This window comes from Choloepus didactylus, chromosome 7, assembly GCF_015220235.1.
Source record: "Choloepus didactylus isolate mChoDid1 chromosome 7, mChoDid1.pri, whole genome shotgun sequence".
In the NCBI taxonomy this organism is placed as follows: Eukaryota; Metazoa; Chordata; class Mammalia; order Pilosa; family Megalonychidae; genus Choloepus; species Choloepus didactylus.
Window position 1 is genome coordinate 3,493,112 of NC_051313.1, and position 20,100 is coordinate 3,513,211.

The 20,100-nt window shown below is 48.3% G+C and overlaps 1 protein-coding gene across 12 annotated transcripts in view; it reads right to left on the minus strand.

The window, feature by feature from the left end:
* Positions 1 to 20,100, minus strand: part of UTRN (utrophin) — a 473,101-nt gene that overhangs the window by 232,847 nt on the left and 220,154 nt on the right. For all 12 annotated transcript variants that reach the window (XM_037844841.1, XM_037844842.1, XM_037844838.1 and 9 more), the window contains 5 exons: positions 17,647 to 17,796; positions 15,475 to 15,547; positions 10,117 to 10,331; positions 8,119 to 8,236; positions 4,729 to 4,934 (listed from right to left, as the gene is read on the minus strand). In XM_037844841.1, coding sequence (XP_037700769.1) covers positions 4,729 to 4,934; positions 8,119 to 8,236; positions 10,117 to 10,331; positions 15,475 to 15,547; positions 17,647 to 17,796 — 762 coding nt within the window. The remainder of the gene's footprint in view (positions 1 to 4,728; positions 4,935 to 8,118; positions 8,237 to 10,116; positions 10,332 to 15,474; positions 15,548 to 17,646; positions 17,797 to 20,100) is intronic.

Below are 20,100 nucleotides of genomic sequence, written 5' to 3' on the forward strand. Positions count from 1 at the left end.
AATTGGAATAGACATGCTCAGCAACCGGCAGAATCCTCACATTGGTTCCCTGACTCATGGAGTGAGGGCTATTATGGTGGGAAAGGCCAAGTGGAAGCCACTAGAACTGCCCCTCCCCGGCAAAATAGTAAACCAGAAGCAATACCAGATTCCTGGAGGGACTGCAGAGATTAACACCACTCTTAAGGACTTGAAGGATGCAGGGGTGGTGATTACCACCACATCCCCATTCAACTCTCCTATTTGGCCTGTGCAAAAAACAGATGGGTCTTGGAGGATGACAGTAGATTACTGTAAGCTTAACCAGGTAGTGACTCCAATTGCAGCTGCTGTTCCAGATGTGGTATCATAGCTTGAGCAAATCAACACATTCCCTGGTACATGGTATGCAGCTATTGATCTGGCAAATGCTTTTTTCTCAATAGCTATTAGTAAGGACCACCAGAAACAGTTTGCATTCAGCTGATAAGGCCAGCAGTTTACGTTCACTATGCTACCTCAGGGTTATGTCAACTCTCTAGCCCTATGTCATAATAGGGATCTTGATTGTTTCTCCCTCCCACAAGACATCACACTGGTCCATTATATTGATGATCTCATGTTGATTGGACCTAGTGAGCAAGAAGTAGCAACTACTCTAGATTTGTTGGTAAGGTATTTGCATGGCAGAGGAAGGGAGATAAATACAACAAAACCTTCCACCTCAGTAAAATTTCTAGGTGTCCAGTAGTGTGTGGCCTGTCGAGATATCCCTTCTAAGGTGAAGGATAAGCTGTTGCATCTGGCCCCTCCTATGACCAAAAAAGAGGCACAATGCTTAGTTGGCCTCTTTGGATTTTGGAGACAACATATTCCTCATTTGGGTGTGCTACTCTGGCCCATTTACCGAGCAACCAGAAAAGCTTCTAGTTTTGAGTGGGGACCGGAGCAAGATGAGGCTCTGCGACAGGTCCAGGCTGCTGTGCAAGGTGGTCTGCCACTTGGACCCTATGATCCAGCTGACCCAATGGTGCTGGAAGTGTCAGTGGCAAACAGAGATGCTGTTTGGAGCTTCTGGCAGGCTCCTATAGGAGAATTGCAATGCAGGTCCTTAGGATTTTGGAGTAAAGCTTTACCATCCTCCGCAGATAGCTACTCTTCATTTGAGAAACAGCTGTTGGCCTGCTACTGGGCCTTAGTAGAGACAGAACGCTTAACCATGGGCCACCAAGTTACCATGAGACCTGAGTTACCTATCATGAGCATGGTGTTGTCCAACACACAAAGCCATAAAGTTGGGCGTGCACAGCAGCACTCCATCATAAAATGGAAATGGTATATACAAGTTAGAGCTTGAGAAGGTCCTGAAGGCACAAGTAAGTTACATGAGGAAGTGGCCCAAATGCCCATGGTCCCCACTCCTTCCACCTTACCTTCTCTTTCCCAGCCCACAGCTATGGCCTCTTGGGAGTTCCTTACAATCAGTTGACTGAGGAAGAGAAGACTCGGGCCTGGTTTATAGATGGTTCTGCACGATATGCAGGCACCACCCGAAAGTGGACAGCTGCAGCACTGCAGCCCCTTTCTGGGATGTCCCTGAAGGACAGTGGTGAGGGGAAATCCTCCCATTGGGCAGAACTTCGTGCAGTGCACCTGGTTGTTCACTTTGCTTGGAAGGAGAACTGGCCAGAGGTGCATTTGTATACTGATTCCTGGGCTGTTGCTAACAGTTTGGCTGGATGGTCAGATACTTGGAAGGTACATGATTGGAAAATTGGTGACAAGTCTGGGGAAGGGGCATGAGGACAGACCTTTCTGAGTGGTCAAAAAACTTGAAGATATTTGTGTCTCATGTGAATGCTCACAAGAGGGTGACTTCAGCAGAAGATTTTAACAACCAAGTGGATAAAATGACCAGTTTGGTGGATATCAATCAGCCTCTTTCCCCAGCAACTCCTGTCATTGCCCAATGGGCTCATGAACAAAGTGGTCATGGTGGTAGGGATGGAGGTTATGCATGGGCTCAGCAACATGGACTTCCACTCACCAAGGCTGACCTGGCCACAGCCACTGCTGAGTGTCCAATCTGCCAGCAGCAGAGACCCACACTCAGTCCCCGATATGGCACCATTCCTCGGGGTGATCCGCCTGCTACCTGTTGGCAGGTTGATTACATTGGACCACTTCCATCATGAAAGGGGCAGCAATTTGTTCTTGCTGGAATAGACACATACTCTGGACATGGGTTTGCCTTCCCTGCAAGAAATGCTTCTGCCAAAACTACCATCCATGGACTTATAGAATGCCTCATCCACCGTCATGGTATTCCACACAGCATTGCTTCTGACCAAGGAACCCACTTCACAGCAAATGAAGTGAGGGAATGGGCACTTGCTCATGGAATTCTGTGGTCTTACCATGTTCCCCATCATCCAGAAGCAGCTGGGTTGATAGAAAAGAGGAATGGCCTGTTGAAGACTCAATTATGGTGCCAACTAGGTGGCAATACCTTGCAGGGCTGGGGCAGTGTTCTCCAGGAGGCTGTGCATGCTCTGAATCAGCGTCCACTCTATGGTGCTGTTTCTCCCATAGCCAGGATTCATGGGTCCAGGAATCAAGGGGTGGAAACAGGAGTAGCACCACTCACTATCACCCCTAGTAATTCACTAGGAAAATTTTTGCTTTCTGTCCTTGAAACTTTAAGCTCTGCTGGTCTACAAGTCTTAGTTCCAAAAGGAGGAGTGCTTCCACCAGGAGACACAACAATAATCCCATTGAACTGGAAGTTAAGGCTGCCACCTGGCCACTTTGGGCTTCTCATGCCTCTGAATCAGCAGGTAAGAAAGGGGATTACTGTACTGGCTGGGGTGATTGATCCTGACTATCAAGGGGAAATAGCACTGCAACTACACAATGGAAGTAAAGAAGAGTTTTCCTGGAATACAGGAGATCCCCTGGGGCGTCTCTTAGTACTACCATGCCCCGTGATTCAAGTCAATGGAAAACTGCAAAAACCCAATCCAGGCAGGACTACCAGCGGCCAAGAAACTTCAGGAATGAAGGTTGGGATCACTCCACCAGGCAAAGAACCACGGCCAGCTGAAGGGCTTGCTGAGGGTAAAGGGAAAATAGAATGAGTAGTGGAAGAAGGTCGTGATAAATATGAACTACAACAATGTGACTGGTTACAGAAAGGAGAGCTGTCATATATTTAAGTTATAGTATATTCAAGTTTATGAGTGAATGGCACCCAAGGACTTGCACCCTATTCTGGAGAGGTTTAGTGCATTTCTGGTTGTAAAAAGGACAGCTGAATACTGTTAGGTGAAACATATGTCTGTTATTGTGTTCTATTTAGTGATTAAGTTTGGTTTAAGATGATGTGTATAGCTCCCAAGTTGACAAGGGATGGACTGTGATGATTAGGTTCACATGTCAACTTGGCCAGGGGATGGTGCCCAGGTGTCTGGTCAAGCAATCACTGACTTAACCATTATTGCAAGGACATCTGTAGCTGGTTAATAAACTGGAAAGCTGGTTTATCAAATCATCAATTGATTATATCTGTGGCTGATTACATCAATGAAGGGTGTGTCTTCTGCAATGTGAGAATTCGATCAGCTGGATTTAATCCAATCAGTTGAAGACTTTTAAGGGAGAAGAGAGAGAACCTTCATTTCTTCTTCAGCCAGCCAGCCTCTCCTGGGGAGTTCATCAAAAACCTTCACTGGGGTCGCCAGTTTGCTGCCTGCCCTATGGAATTTTGATTCATGCATCCTGCCCTATGGAATTTGGACTCATGCATCCTACCCTACAGAATTTGGACTCGTGCATCTCCACAGTTGCATGAGATACTTTTATAAAATCTCATATTTACAGATCTCTCCTGTTGGTTTTGTTTCCCTAGAGAACCCTGACTAACACCCCCATGAAAACAAAGTAACAAATGAATATTCCTATAAGGGTTCTTTGTAGCAATTGGCACAAAAATCCATCCTGAAGTTTCAGAAGGAAAGAACTATACTTCTGGCTAGAAAAGAGCATTCTGAATATGGCAATTAGCTTTCATGTAGTGCGCTTTCATGTCCAAGATTTTTTTAATATTCTTTAATATATTCTTCACAGATGGACACTTTCATCATAGGCTATCTAAAGGGTCTCTAACCGTTCTGTGAAAATATCACCTAACAACTCAAACCTCCAATTCAAGAATATTTTCTATGAGTGTAGGGAGTCTTTGGAATAGCAATTTAAAATACCACAGTCATTCAGTATTGTCAACTCTGTAATTAAATGGATCACAGGAAAAGGTGCTAACTAGTACCATAGGGAATGAAATGGTTTGGTAATCAAGGTATTAAAAACGACAAAACCTACCTTTTACCCAATTTGCTCACGACAGTAGTCCAATGAAATTTTACAAATAGAAACAACCTACATGGGAGGGAAGGAAGGGAGCAAAAGGAGGGTTCCTGGGAGCTGAGAACAATCTCTTCCAGAAGCTGCCACAGGGTGTGTTAGTTTCCCAAAACTGAGAGAGCTGAACATCCAGAATAGATGCTTGTTTCAGTCTAGTCTACCTCAACATTGTTTTCAAAATCACGTTCCTGGTGAAATTCCTCACAGAGCTATAAATATGTGTTCCAAGAACTTGGGAAAAATCATGCCAGGGTGTTAAAAAATGCAGTTAACAACGGGTAAAAAAGTGTATCCCCGTGCTGCTGCCAGGAAGCGTGGGCCGAGCCTTACTTGGTTGTCGGAGAGCTGCTTGGCGAGCGGGTCCCTCCGAGCCTGCTGCAAGATGTAGAGTTGGGCCTCGTGTTTCCGCAGAAGCTCCTCCGTCTCCTCCTTGTGGTCGCCCCACTGGAGACTGTCCAGGATCACATCCTCCAGCTGCTGCTGCCTGAGCTCCACTCCATGCTGGGTGCTGTCCCACTGGTTCTTGACCCTTTCCACTGAGAAGCGTCATGAAAAACAACCAAAGAAGAACCAAATGACCATGAATGGTTTATACACAGAAAAGAGAACAGAGGAGAGTTGACGCACACATTTTAAAGGATGGTTAATACATCTGCCATACTCTACAACTGACACATTTCCAAAAGCTTTCTTGAGAAAAAAAATTTTGGGTTTAACTGTATTTTAAATGCATTTAATCTGTCATTGCAAACCGACAGTGCAAAAGTAATTCTAAAGAGAAAAATTCCTACTTTTGTCTTTATAAAATCTGATGCAGGTGGAGTTTAACAGTGCTTTACAACAGAACTTTTACGACATGGACACAGTCACTTGTCATCTTCAAAGATTTTCTAAGGCAATGTTGTTAAAACAAAACTATGTAAGACTCCTTTTCACATTTGTTTACCATAGCATGAAACCTCTAGAAGAAAGTATTTTTAGGTGTTCAGGGTGAAGAGAAACACTAAAAACAAAGTAGATTCACGCTGTATGTACCCAGCAGCTCCTCATCATAAAATCCCATGTTGGCCCCTGAAGTAGGTTGAACAGTTTTGCCCAATAGACACACGTTCTAAATCTTAATCCTCATCCCTGTGGGCGTGAGCCCATCGTAAACGGACCTCCTGAAAACGGTCAATTAGTTAAGGTGTGAACTGAGTGAGGGCAGGTCTTAGTCGCATTACTGGGGGCCTATAAAGGAAGAAAGTGGAAGCCGGGAGTCAGAGAAGAACACAGAAGAGACAGAAGGCAGAGGAAACTGGGAGAACAGACCCGAGAGCGAGACAGATGGCCTCGAGTCGGAGGCAAGATGCAAGCCAAGGAACCCCAAGGACCGCGGCACACCAGCGCCAGACACTACAGCGTTTAGGGAGAAAGTGAGCCTTGGCGATGTCCTGATTTGGGACCTCTACTGGACTCAAGACCACAAGCCAATGAGTTCCTATTGCTAAGCCAAAAGCAGTTTGTAGTCGTGAGAGCAGCTCCGGCAAACTCTTTCTATTGGGTTATCTCTCTCTCTGTCTCTGTCTCTGTCTCTGTCTCTCTCTCTCTCTCTCTCTCTCTCTCTCTCTTTCTCTCCCTCTCTCTCCTTCCCTCCCTCCCTCCCTATCTCTCTCTCTCTCTCTCTCAGCCTCTTCCTCTCCTTCCCTCCCCTCTTTCTTTATTTTTAACATGCAAGTAAGGAAGGAGAGCTCTAAGGAAACAAATTCCTGATGAGCAACTTCAGGGGTTGTTAACAGACTTGAACTGAAGTATCAGTAAACACTGATTGTGAACCCTGTGAGAACTCACTGATAAAAAGTGGGTGACGTTAAAACCAAATTGCTAGAAGGCACTTTGGGCACCAGAGCCAAGGGCAGGACCTGCAGGACGAGGTCCAAGAGGAACTTACACCAGGGAACATCCCAACAGTGTCAACAGGGACGTCCTGGAAAACTTCTGCAATAAGACAGGGTTACATCAAGCCAAAAAAGCAATCAATTTAAGACTGTCCAGAAAGCTGTAAATTACACTTACGTGTGAAAATTCTAAAAAAACATTCACTGAAATTATCGGTTTTATGCTGTGGTGTTTAATTGTCTAAATAAATTCCTTCAGGAAAATGTGGACAAATCTATCATAACGATCACTTGTCAGTTAAAAAACGCATAAAGCAGTTATGACCATCCACTTGTAGGAGCTCAATAGAATCCTTTAATATTGAACAAAGAAAACTAAGGCATCAAGCAACAGCAAACATCACAGTTTTTTCTTTAAAAAACGAAGAAAATTTCCTGAAGTATTTTAAGTGCCCAAAAAAGGTGAAAATTTTGGTAGACACTAAACACGGAAAGGATTTGCACACGGACACAACGTGCGCTGTATCTAAGAGGAAGCAGCCTCTACACCCAGCGGGGCGGGACTCAGGGGAAGGCACTCAGGGGAAGCAGAGTCTGTACAACATCCTCAAAGAGGGCCTGGATAATCGAGGAGAGAAGCCAGGAGGACAGGCGGGAGGCCGGCGGGATGGCGAGGCCGAGCCAGCCCACAGGAGCCCCCAGGCCACGAGGAGACGTGGGGTGGCCCCAGGGCCCCTCACCCACAGGAGCCTGGGTCACGTGGCAAAATTAAGCAGCAGTTTCAGCCCCTGAGAGTTCTCTTCCAGCTCATCTCCTAAAATCACCTGGATGCCCCGCGTTTATTTTGCAATGGAAACGCTGTCAACAAGGGCGGAGGGGTTGGGACCCCCTCTGCAGAGCCCACACACCCCTCTTCACCTCGCCATGGGCATTCGCACCAGGCAGAGAGCAGGTGGACAGAAAGGTGGCTCTCCATCTCCTGCACACGGGACAGGGAGTTCAGGCAGCTGGGGATCCATGGGGAGGTCACGAAAGAGGCCACAACAGGAGCTATGGACAGAAAAGCCACTGGCCAGGGACCAGGGAAGGAGAGACTGGGTGGGAGCTGCTCGTTAGCCACCGGGGAGGTGCTGGGTGGGGAGAAGTGGGACCCGGGGAGAGGCCAGGAAGCACCAGCACAGACAGTCCCAAAAGGACAGCCGGGGCCGAGGGGCCCTGAGAGGGGCGGCCACAGCTGGGTGGGCAGATCCGGACGTCCCCAGGGGCCACTTCTGACAGAGGCGACTGTGCTGAGCGCTGCTCGGATGGGCAGACACTGCCGGGCCAGGAGGCGATCTCCGAGGAGGACCTCTGGGTGCTGCTGCCATGCTGTTTGCTTGTCTGCTGCTTTGTTCTGTTTTCATTTTAACTGAAGTGTCCCCGATAAGGGCCCAGCCCAGCCCACCATGTGGTGAGTGAGCAAGTCATGAGAATGGAGTTAGAAGACAGGGTGGGACCCCGTCTCCGTGATTCAACTATCCTGGGAGAAACGCTCTCCATTCCCATGGACTTTTCCAGCCTTTGCTTCTTTGGTTCCTTTGAAAGAAATCCTGACTTACGAGAATAAAATCCAAAGAACAAGCAATCACTTCAAGACTTAAAGTAATGGCACTGATGCTTTAAGGAATTCACAGAATTGTGACAACGTTCACACACACAAAAAATAAAAATAAATAAGAGAAAGCCACATTCATGAAGAACGTAATAAACAATTAATATTAATTTTTAATCAAATAATCTATAAAAAACGTGTGCCGTTATTTTCACAGAAAGCAGATGTGATACTTTTTCGTGCAATGCTCACATTTTTCTGTGATTGCGGTCCTCACGTCGGAACTGGAGGCTTTGTTCTTCAGGTTCTGTGCTAACGTGAAGACGTAGTCCAGCTGGGGGTGACGCTGCTCCAGGTCAGACTTTGTGATCTGGGGGGACAGAGCGCCAGCTGAGGCCACGCCACCAGCCCTGGGACATCCTCCCACCGGGGGACGGCGGTGTCAGCCATGCGGCCAGACATGTGAGTGAGCTGGAGTGAGGGGTGCTGAGTTCAAACCCTAGTACCCCCGGGGACGCCAGGCAAGGGGCTCCATCTCTGTGCCTGGGCTCTCACAAAATGAATAGTGTAATTCAATGCTGACGGCTTGGCTGCATCAAGTCTGGGGAAAATGTATAAAGAAAATCACTTTGGAAACAAAGAAAACAGTAGTCTTGTATATCTGATATGAACACAAACAAACGGCACGTCTCGGGACGGATGGAAGGTATGGAAAAAATGCTAACTAGGAAGTTATCGATTAATCTGACAACGTGCAAATCTGCTGCCCTCAATGTTTTATATCTCCTAGTATTGATAAAGATGGGAGAAAAGTTAACAATATGGGGAAAATGATGTGTTTTAAATGGCCATTAAAACTGGAAAACACAATTTACAATAAGTAGAACAGGGTCGCCAGGATTCTCTTCCCTGCCCTTCTTCTTTACGGATTCATGAATTTGGTCATCTTCAGCCACTCCTGTACTTTTAAATATTATTTCCAAAGGGATTGATTATTCCTAACTTCTAGAGCCGAGTCCCAGCTGCGTTTGCAGGAATGCCAATCTCCTCCTTGCACCCGGCACGAGGGGCCCTGGACACGATGCCCCCACCACAGAATCACCTGACCCTCGTCCACACCCTGTTCCCCTCTCCCGGTTCTGTTCCAGGCAAGAGCTCCCCCTCAGTCACCCAGAAGGGGCCCCCTGCTTTAAGGCACTCCCACCCCAATCCATCCGACCCACTCGCTGCTACCGTCAGTCTCCAGCCACTGTTCTCCAGAAGACGCTGCCAACTGTGGGCAGATCAGGGGCGACAGCGACCCCCTCCCCACCCCTGCCCAGGAACCGGGACGGCCGCCTCTGCAGCGCCCACACCCAGGCCCCACGGAGCCGCCCCCGTCGCTCGCCCCGACCACGGCCACATTGCTTCCACCCCGGGCTGCTCGGTCAGTGCCTGCCCCCCACCCGCCTTATGGCACTCAGGCCCCTGCCTCAGCTTTGCTTATTTGCATCTGGGTGTAAACAGCAGCCACCTCACAAGATCGCTAAGGAAGCGAGTGAGCTGATGCCTGTAAAACAATTACAAGAACGCCTGCCACCCGTGAAGCACCGAATAAAACTAGCGAGAGTCGTCCCTGCCACCTAACTGCACCCGCAGTTTCCGTCCAGTATGTTCTTCTCAGTCTCCCCAAAGAGCACACCGCCAGATCCCAGCACACACTGAGCTCGCACCAGGAAGTTTACAAACAGGTATTAGGGGATAGGAGGCTAGAAATAAAAGGATGGTCAGGAGAGTCTCACAAATTCAGTAAGTAAACGTGTAAGCACGTTATGAAATGGAGCTTGAAGAAGCCACTCCAGGAAATCACCCTACACCACACTCAGATTAGATGTACCACTGGCTCACACTTACACTATTTTGCCATCACACTCAGGTCCAATGTACCACCAGCTCACACTTACACTAATGTGCTATCACACTTGGAATAGACGTACCACCAGCCACCCTTATACCCGATGCCTGGCCTGGGGCATCGGTTTTGGATTTTAGGATGCGCTGCACGCACAGATCCAGCTGGCGAGCCGGACCTTCCCACATTGGCACAAACGCCAGGTAAGCTCTATTCTGGAGTCTCCTAGGTGGCTGACTGACAGTTAGAGACGGCCTTAGCCCCCATCTCTGCTCTTAGGGACCCCACAGGGAGGCACGCAGACCCCTTCCCCTCTGCCTTGCGGGTCCCCACAGCAGGGGTGCGCGCCGTACCCCTACCTTCATGCGGGACACTGTCCGGTTGATCTCCTCCACGTCGCCCACGGTGACGATGTTGGACTTGAGCATCTGGTCGACCAGCCCCAGCCAGTCGGCGAGCTCCGTTATGGTCTTGTCCAGGTCGGCAGGGATGGCCATCTCCGAGGCCCGTGGGGACGGAACAGGAGGCTCCGACGTGGACGACACCAGCACCACCTTCTGGACAGCAGGGTGAGCTGAAATGAAGAACCCAGCAAACGTCAGCAGATCAGCAGGAATGGCAACCACGGGCAGAGCGTGTGCATGTTCACGAAAGCCAGTTTAATTAAAAGCTAAGAGGCCCGTATTTTTTCACACTGGAATGGCCTTGGTTTGTCCGTAACATCTACATTTCTTTGGCAGTCATAAAGCAGCAGTAATTCAGAAGCAACTAACAGTAATACCAAGAAAAATAAAAATAAAATAAAAAATACATCATCACGAGAAAACAGGAATACTATTTCATTATCATAAGTTGTTAACTTCACTATAAAACCAAATTACTAATAATTTTGAATCCTTTTCACTTTTAACGTTACTATATAAGATTATCCATTCTTAGTGAGGATCATGATGAATATGCAAGTAATATCTACGTATATATTTATTAACTTTTATTTAACCCTTTTTTCCTACAGCCAGATATTTACATTGCACCTGAAATTTTACTTAAAAATTTTTTAAAAACTTTCAAGGATCACCTTTTTGTAAAGAGTCTTTTCTACCTTTCTGATCACCAACTCAGTACAGATTTCTCAAAGTAGAATGGCACAGAGAGAAAATATGACAATACGAATGCTCTTAATACTCACTGCCAAATAAACTGCTTTCCCTGAAAGATGTACCAATTTAGACTGACCTGTGTCTTGATCAATACTCAACCTCAATGAATTTAAAAATAAAAAAAAAAAAACCTTCCCTGTTTTCATTTAATGTTTCTTTGATTACTAGTAAGGGTGAATATTTTCCATGTTCTGTGAACCAAATATGGCATTATTTTCACCTGTCTGTGTTCCTTACCTGCTTACTTATTAATTTGGAAGAACTCTTTATATCAGAAAGACGCACCCTTATCATCTGGCTGAACACAGTGTTTCTATTTGGGAATTTTTAAATATGTTTTTTAGTTTTGTTTTTAAAACCAAACTAGGGGACATAGAGTCCATAAATCTGTTTTGGGGGGATAGTTTTGTCAGGACTTTTAAAGTTAAAAACTTGTCTTCTCCATGATTTGCTAAATATTTTCTTTAGCCCTCAGTGTTTGTGTGTGTGTGTGTGTGTGTGTGTTTTTAACCAGGAGAGGCAGTTTGTTATTTTTCTTTGGTTTTGATTCTAGAGGTAGTTGAATTAATTAGATCCATCCAGAATCTAATTTGACATATGGTCTATCAGATGAGCCTTAAATAATTTTCTGAAAAAATACAGCCAATGTATAAAATCAGCGTAATTCTAATCAACATTGCAAAACACCTGCACGTGCATGACTTGGCAAATTCACTGAAATTCACTGAAATATTGAAAAATTCGCTGCCCAAGAAATGATGCCTGGAGAGAGGTGCAGCGGGGCTGGGGGAGGGCGGGGAGGGGCCAGGAGGAGGGGGCTGGAGGGGGCAGGTGGGGGAGGGGCAGGGGGCGTGCCCCCTCCCACCTAAGAGCAGCGGCTCTGGGCGGACTAAGGACTGAATGTGAAAACCAAAACTGTAAAACCATTGGCTGAAAATACAGAAGAACATCCTCCTGACTCGGGAAGAGCCTCACGTCCAAGGGTCTGTAAGGACACCACAGACAAAGATTCCAAGACCCACACACTGAGGGCAAAGGCGTTTGAATGCACATCCCAGACAGACAGCGAGTGAGCAGACACTATTCTAAACACTACAAAAACACCGACAGGCAATTCACAGAGGAGGGCGGGAAGCCCCTCAAGAAACGCTCGCCCCCGTGGGGATGAGGAAGTCTGAGCTGCGAGGGGAGTCCACGTCCTCGCCCCAGGGCCCCCGAGGTTCCCTGAGGTTCCTGAGCCGCTCTGGGGGTCTGAGGCCAGGCCCCACCCGTCACCCAGTCTGCCTGGCCCTTCCTCTCCTCCCCTCATGAGGGGACCAGATCATCGCGGCCATCGCAGGCCCAGAGGCCGCCAGCTTCCACCAAGCCAGGCATTAGAGAGAGCTCCATAAATGCAAGCCAAGGCCACTCTTCTAATTCATTTTATTTTGGAAAACATGGTTATTTATGTTAATATGTGATAAAAATAGGTTGTGTCAACATGTAATGGGTGTATTAGTGTTATACTTAAACCAATTAAATCATTTTTAAATTCTGGTTTTGCTTTCTAATTACAATAAATATGGTAGATACAGTCCACATAAATGAAAACTTTTTTGGAGGCGTGGAGACCGGAAACACGTCCACGCAGCCCCTGGGTGACAGCCGGGGCTGGAGGCGCCTCACCCCCTGACCCAGTGGCTCCAACACCAGGAGACGCCCGAGGAGGCCTCCGCTCAGCCTGCCCCCTCTTCGTGGCACCTTCACTCCCACTTGCTTAGTAGTTTTAAAAAATAGAAAACAGCCTAAATATTCATTCTTGTGATGCAACCAGTGTCTATTAAGGCCCTACCTGGAGCAAAGTGCTGACCCAGGTGCTGGAGAAAGAAGTCTAAGCCCTGCCCTCCCTCGCGGGGGCTTGGGGGGTCCCTACACTAGGAAGAGCCTTCAGGGGGTCCCTACACCAGGAAGGAAACCAAGTGGGCCGATGGTGAGGCGGGTGCAGATGGGGTGCCTGGGAAAGGCCTACCTGAGAAGGCGGCATCCGGGAAGGAGCGGAACGCGGTGCGTGTACAAAGGGTGCAAGCATCGGGGGAGGGCAGAGGGGAAGGAGGGCGAGCAGCACAGGGGCAGAAATGGAACCAGTCTCGGCGTGTTGGAGGCAGAGTAACCAAAGCAGGGAGAGTGAGAAAGAAGCAGAGCCAGGGAGGGCCTCAGGCGTCATGGGGGCGGGAGGGGAGAGATCCCAGGACTGGGAGTCAGGGCTGCACCATCGGCCTTCTCCTGGTGTCCAGAGGGCAGAGGAGTGTGGAGGTGTGGCGAGGCCAGCCTGGCATTAGGAGCGGAGCTAGGGGAATATCCTAGGGATGGGACGGAGAAGAGGGTGTAGGAGCTGGGGTCCTCAACTGGATAACGGACACGTCAAGAGAGGAGTCAAGCTCGATGGCTGAAAACTGGTGCATATAGACGGTGTCCAAAGTTACAGACTGGTCAGCGTAGCTGGAGAAGAGAATTTCGGGGATTGCAGTGCACTCCTGCAGTGGAGTAGGAGACGAACAAGAGCTTCACAAACCAAAATGCACGCCAAGGGGGGCTATCCCACAGAGTAGGGGAGAAGGGGTAAGCAAACCATGGAGAGAAGAGGAGCTCTGAAGCCAAGCGTTGGGGTCAGCCTTAGGAAGAGAAACTCTCCTGCTGAACAGCAACTGGGCAGACGCAGGCAGGCTGGTGGGTTCTGCAGTGGGAAAGGGAGCTCGTGTCTGACGGCACACATCCTATCTTAAAACTGAGATAGCAATTGATTTTTCACACGGGAAAGCAGTCTCTTTAACAAATGGTGTTAGGAAAACTGGATATCCATGTGCAGGAGAATGAAGTTAGACCCTACTTCATGCCATACACAAAATCAACCCAAAATGGTTCAGGGACCTGAAGAGCTAAAACTCTTTTTAGAAACACTCTTAGAAGACAGCATAGGGGCAAACCTTCATGACCTGGGATTCAGCAAAGCTTTCTTAGACATGACACCCAACCCTGAACAACAAAATGAACAAATAGATGAATTTGATTTCATCAAAACTTAAAACCTTCGTGCGTTGCAGGGAATTATCCAGAAAGTGAAAAGACAACCTACACAATGGGAGAAAATGGTTTCAAACCATATATCGAATAAGGATTTAATACCCAGAATATATAATGAACTCCTACCACACTCAACATCAAAAAGACAAACAATCCAACTTAAAAACGGGCAAAGGACTTGGATAGACATTTTTCCAAAGAAGATAAACAAATGGCCAAAAAACACATGGAAAGATGCTCAACATCATTAGTAAATAGAGAAATTCAATTTAAAACCACAGTGAGATACCACTTCACGCCAATGTGGATGATTATTATGAAAAACACAGAAACACACAGAAAATAACAAGTGCTGGAAAGGATGGAGAGACATTGGAATTTTAGTACATTCTTGGAAATGGAAAATGATGCAGCCATCATTTGGCTATGGAAAGCCACATGGAAGTTCTTCAAAAAGTTAAATATAGAACTACCATAAGACCGGGCAATCCCACTTCTAGGAAAATACCCAAAGAGTGAAAACAAGGTTACAAGTAGACACTTGTAGACCAATTCTTATAGCAGCATTTTTCACAATTCACAAAAAGTGGAAGCAACCTAAGTGTCCTTCAACGAACGAATGGATAAAGAAAATGTGGTTCCTACACACAATGGAACATTATCCGGTCATAAAAAAAAAAAGGAAGTTCTGGTCCTGCTGCAATAGGGAAGAGCCCTGGAAACATCCTGCTCAGAGAAATAAGCAAGACACACAAGGACAAAAATTGTGCAATACTGCTTATAAGAGATGACCAGAAATAGCAAATCTGCAGAGATAGAAAGCAGATGAGCGCTCACCAGGGGGAGGGGGAAGGGGAAGGGAGAGTCCTGGGTTCACAGGAAATTAATTCATTAATTAATGTTTCCCCACAAATTGACAGGTGTGCTGGATAGATGGTAGCTGGGGCGTCAGAGGGCGGAGGTGGGCGCTGAGCAATGTCCATCTGGGGCGGGAGAATGTGCAGCGGGGCCCCCTGGAGACCTGGGCCCCGGCTCTGAGCGTAGGAGAGTCAGAGGGGACCCGGCCCAGGAAGCACCCAGTCTAGGAGCACCCAGCCCAGGAGCACCCAGCCCAGGAGCACCCACCCTCAGGCCCCAGTGCGTGAGGAGGCTCAGCCTGGGCCTTGCCAAGGCAGTGCAGACTGCAAAGAGCAGCGGACGTCGTTAAGGGCTTCGGGGATGCCGCCAGGTTCTAATTACATGCCACAAGGGCAGGCTACCCACGGGGTCACAGCCGATGTCCCAAGAGGCGGCCTGTGCCCAGCCATCTCGCCTGCCTGTAGCGGGACCCACGGTGCCAGGGAAGGTCAGGGCCTGGGGTCTCCGCCCAGCCCGGAAAGGCAGTGTTCTTTACAAATAACGGAATGCAGAATAATGCAGCGCAAGCGAGTTTCTAAGATTTCTTCTAATTTGTATATGATGCTCCTCATCACAAGAATTTATGTTAAGAAGTCTCACCAGCAGGCCTCTGCGGAGCAGCACAGGGGTCCCGGGGGTGTCCCCGCGGCGAGCTCGGCACTTCTCTGCTTATCTGTGACAGCAGCCAGAGAAAGAGAACAAAGAGGACACCGTGTGAATGAGGTGCTCCCCTTCTCTTGGGCACAGCCCCCTTCTTCCCCAGCACCGGAGCTCCGGCCCCAGCCATACCCGTGCTCCCCACGAAACCCTGCTCCCGTCCCCCACGCTGACACGCTCCTAAGAGCCGACCCCCCCAGCATCTCACGCCTCCTGCCCTCTGACCTCTCCCTGAACCCAACTCCACACACCCCACACGCCAACGCATTCCAAGTGGAGTAGATTGGCCCAGGGAACTGGCATGTCCGGGAGGCGCCAGCGTGTCCGGGAAGCGTCTGGAGGAGGGGGAGGCTGCGGGCGTGTCCGTCAGGTCCGGGCATTTCCTCTCAGTGAGACGGAAAACCACTCGGGCTCTGGTCAGGGCAGCAGCTCAATGCGAACTGTGTTTTAATGAAACCGCTTTGGGGCTGTGAGCAGAGGAGGCTGAGTGGGGGTGAGGGTACGGGAGACCACAGCAGGCACAACGGGGGGTAGAGGCAACGGGTGGGAGAAGGCGTCAAACCAAGGGAGTGCTTCAAACTAAGGAACGTTCAAGGACTCGTCCAAAAACACCCGTGCAACAGCCCCCATCCACGACGGGGAACACCTTGCTACACGTGCCTGATTTATGCCTCACCATCCATCGCCCGTCAGCCCATCCATCAAGGAGATACGTAGTCTGAAGGAGGAGCTGATGATATCCCAGTTTGATGTCTTTATTGAGATAAATGCACGCAGCATAAATTGGCTCTAAGGTTTGGACTGAAGCAATCGCAGGCTGTAACTGCTGACAGGGGACACCTGGGGCGGCGGCTGTGGGGAGCTGGGTGGGGCATGTAGGGCTGGGACTCCTGTTAGACCTTAGGTAGCCATGAAGCCACAGCTGCACACACAGGTCTAGAGAGTGGGGCGAGGCCCAGGCTGGAGACGCAGGTGTGCATCAGCAGGTATGCGTGAACAGGTGTACGTGAGCAGGTGCGCGTGTGAGCAGGTGTGTGTGTGCAGGTGTGCAGGATGAGGCACGAGGTCCTGCCTCCATTGAGGGAGAGGTTCTCAGCAAGGCACCTGCCTCGTTTGACGAGGACACTGGAGAGGAGAGATGACCGACGCGGGGCCATCCAAAGCAGGGGCAGAGCCAGACCCACCCCAAGGCCCCAGCGGATCTCACCCCCGACGTGGTCTGTACAGGCTGAGGACTCAGAGACCTGTGGCCTCCTGTCCCTCAGCTAAGCTCCAACCTCAGAAGTGCAACAGTGTGAGGGAGACGAACAGCTTGATGATGTTCTAGCTACAAGCCACTACATTCCACCCAGGACCTAGCAGACAAATGCTTGTTGAATGAATAAAAGCATTAAAAATAAACTTACATAGGTGAAAAGTCACATGTGACATCAGATAGCTATTTTAAGATCATTTTTGGAAAATAATTATTGGCATTCCATTGCCGAGTTCCAGTATGTATTCATTATTTGATGTTGTATTAACATATAGATTCCCCAGGCCAAAAAATGACATGGAAGTTAAAAAGTGTTCTTTGAGAATGTGTGCTCCCATGACAGAGGAAAAAACAGAAGTGTGATTAGTCAGGGCTATGGGATAAGTCATGTCCCTGGAAATGGATGTTCAGGTCTCACCTGTGGGACCCCCATGAACCAGCCTCATTTGGAAGGAGGGTCACGGCAGATGTACTTAGTGAAGATGAGATCCCACTGGAGCAGGGTGAGTCCCTGAGCCAAAAGGCCCGGGGCCCTGTAAGAAGAGGAGGGACCCCAGGGAAGCCCAGCATGAGGTGCCAGAAGATGCTGGGAGGATCTCCCCTGGAGCCCCTGGACGGACACAGCCCTGCCATCACCACGATTTTGGATGTCTGGCCTCCAACTGCGAGAGAATAAACGCCTGCTGTTGAGGCCTCTCCGCTAGTGGTGCTTGGGTTTGGCAGCCCCAGGGGTCTCAGCAAGCAGCAGCGAGAGGTGCCGTCTGGGTGCATGTAAAAGGAAAAGCCACGTGGCCTCCGATGTTTGCCAAGGCAGTCGATAAACCCACCAAGAAAGGAGCCCCGTAACACTGCGCACACACCTTACTCCACGCCGTATTCACAGCTCTCAAGCTTTCTGAAATGTTCTCTCTTTCTTGTGAGCTCAGACTTTTGTCTGAAAGCACCTCCAATTCCGTTCTGTTCAGCCATCGGAGCTTCTCCGCCTGCATTTCCGTCTCCTGGGTTAAGTCCTGGAGGGTCAGAAGAGAGGGGAGGCCAGAGGCTGTCATGCTGGGCAAAGCCCAAGACCTGCACTGGAGGCTCTGTGGCAAGTGTGCTGTAAATGGGGGCTTTCCATTTCTTAGATGGAAACAAACTCGCAAGAGACTGAATTCATGCTGATAAACTGTAACTGACAGAGGAGAGAACACACACCTTCAGGATACATGCAAGAGTGTGCAGGTGTGTATGGTGTGTACAGGTGTGTGCAGGTATGAGAAGACTTGAGAAGATGTGTGCAAGTGTACACAGGCATGTGCAGGCATGAACAAGCATGTGCAGGAGTGTGCAGACATGTGCAGGTGTACACGGTGTGAGCAGGAGTGTGCAGGCACACATGGGTGTGTGCAGGCATGTGCAGGAGTCTGCAGGTGTGTGCAGACATGGGCAAGCATGTGCAGGAGTGTGTAGGCATCTGCAGGGGTACACAGTGTAAGTAGGAGTGTGCAGGCATACATGGGTGTGTGCAGGCATGTGCAGGAGTCTGCAGGTGTGTGCAGGCATGGGCAAGCATGTGCAGGAGTGTGTAGGCATCTGCAGGGGTAAACTGTGTGAGTAGGAGTGTGCAGGCACACATGGGTGTGTGCAAGCATGGGCAGCAGTATGCAGGTGTGTGCAGACACGGGCAGGTGTATGCAGGTGTGTGCACGCATGGGCAAGCATGTGCAGGAGTGTGTAGGCATGTGCAGGTGTACACGGTGTGAGTAGGAGTGTGCAGGCACACATGGGTGTGTGCAGGCATGTGCAGGTGTGAGCAAGTGTCTGCAGGTGTGAGCAGGTGCATACCAACACACTCTCTCTCCCTGAATGGGGTCACACTAAATTCCATTTCCATCGCTGCTTGGGCGTTCTGCTCTTGGATTATGAGCACAAAGACTGTGCCAAGGAAAAGCTTTGAAACGGCGGCACCAGTACGGCACGCGTCTGACCTCCCACCTGCTCTGACCTCCCCACTCTACCAGACCGTCCCACCCTTCATCACACAGCAATGGTTTCCAAAAGGGATGTTCCAAGAAAACCACTGAGGTATTTAGAGAAATAAAAGGAATAAATTTACTAGATATTTTTCACATTTTGAAAAAGAATTTAATAAATGCTTTCCAAAATTTAATAAATACCTGTAATTTTAGAGTTTTACTTTATTTTTTATTTTTTTCTTAAATTAGAATTAAAATTTAAAATTAATTAAAATTAAATTAATTTTCTTAAATTTCTTAATGGAACACACTCATTATAAAAATAATTCAAATAGCATTGCACTGCATAAAACAATAAAATAACAAAAATTTCTTATTTTTGGGTATACTTTCAGGCCTATTTGCATGTGCACTCACAAACACACATACATGCACACATGCACACAAGCTTACACACTCACACAGTCACACACATGCACTTATGCATACATTTTTTAATGTGAGTACATAACACACATTGCTCTGCAACAAGTATTTTAATTTTTAACAAAAATTAAATCGTGTATGGAAGTAAAAATTTATGGATCTTGAATATATTTAGATATTAACATATCTGTCTTGTCATGGATTGTCTGCATACACAACAATCAACAATTCTTGCTGGGTGCACACTAACAGGAAAGTTGATTAATGCAACCAGGATACCAAGCTGCCATAGTCACTCAATCACTTTGAATTCTCTGGTAACAGTCAATTTCATAAAAAATAAACAGTAATTATCTTTGAAATCTAAAGCAAAAAACTATGCTTCCCAGCATTACTATATTCTAAGAGAATAATGTCGACGTGAAAAAATCCCCCAAACCTTCCTTTGCACACTAAGCCCACCACGCCTTGCCACTCTGAAAGACCAAAATCATAGCTGCTATTAAAAATCAATTCCTCGTTCAAGCTCATCACATTTCCCAAAGTACAAAGTTCCTTGCCCTTTTCTCTCCAGCCGGGCCCTGGTTCGAGCGTGGACGTGGCGCACCCAGAGGCTGCCCACGAGCCCCCTCGCCTCCAAGGTGGACTCCGAGGGCCCAGCCGTCCCAATTTGCCCAGAACGGCCGGTTTCCCGGGGCACAGAACTCTCAGTGCTAAACCTAGCAAAGTTCCTGGCAACCTGGAGTGGATCATCCTTCAGCAGCAACTGCTGAATAAATAAGCCTGGACTGCCGTCATCACGGTCACCATTAAGGGAACTGACAGAGAAGAAAGACAAGAGACGGGGGCTCACGCCCGATGACATCGAGCACTTGGCTTTCAGTTTACTTGAAGTTCCACCTGGGACTTGTCAACTACATGAGTCAACAAATT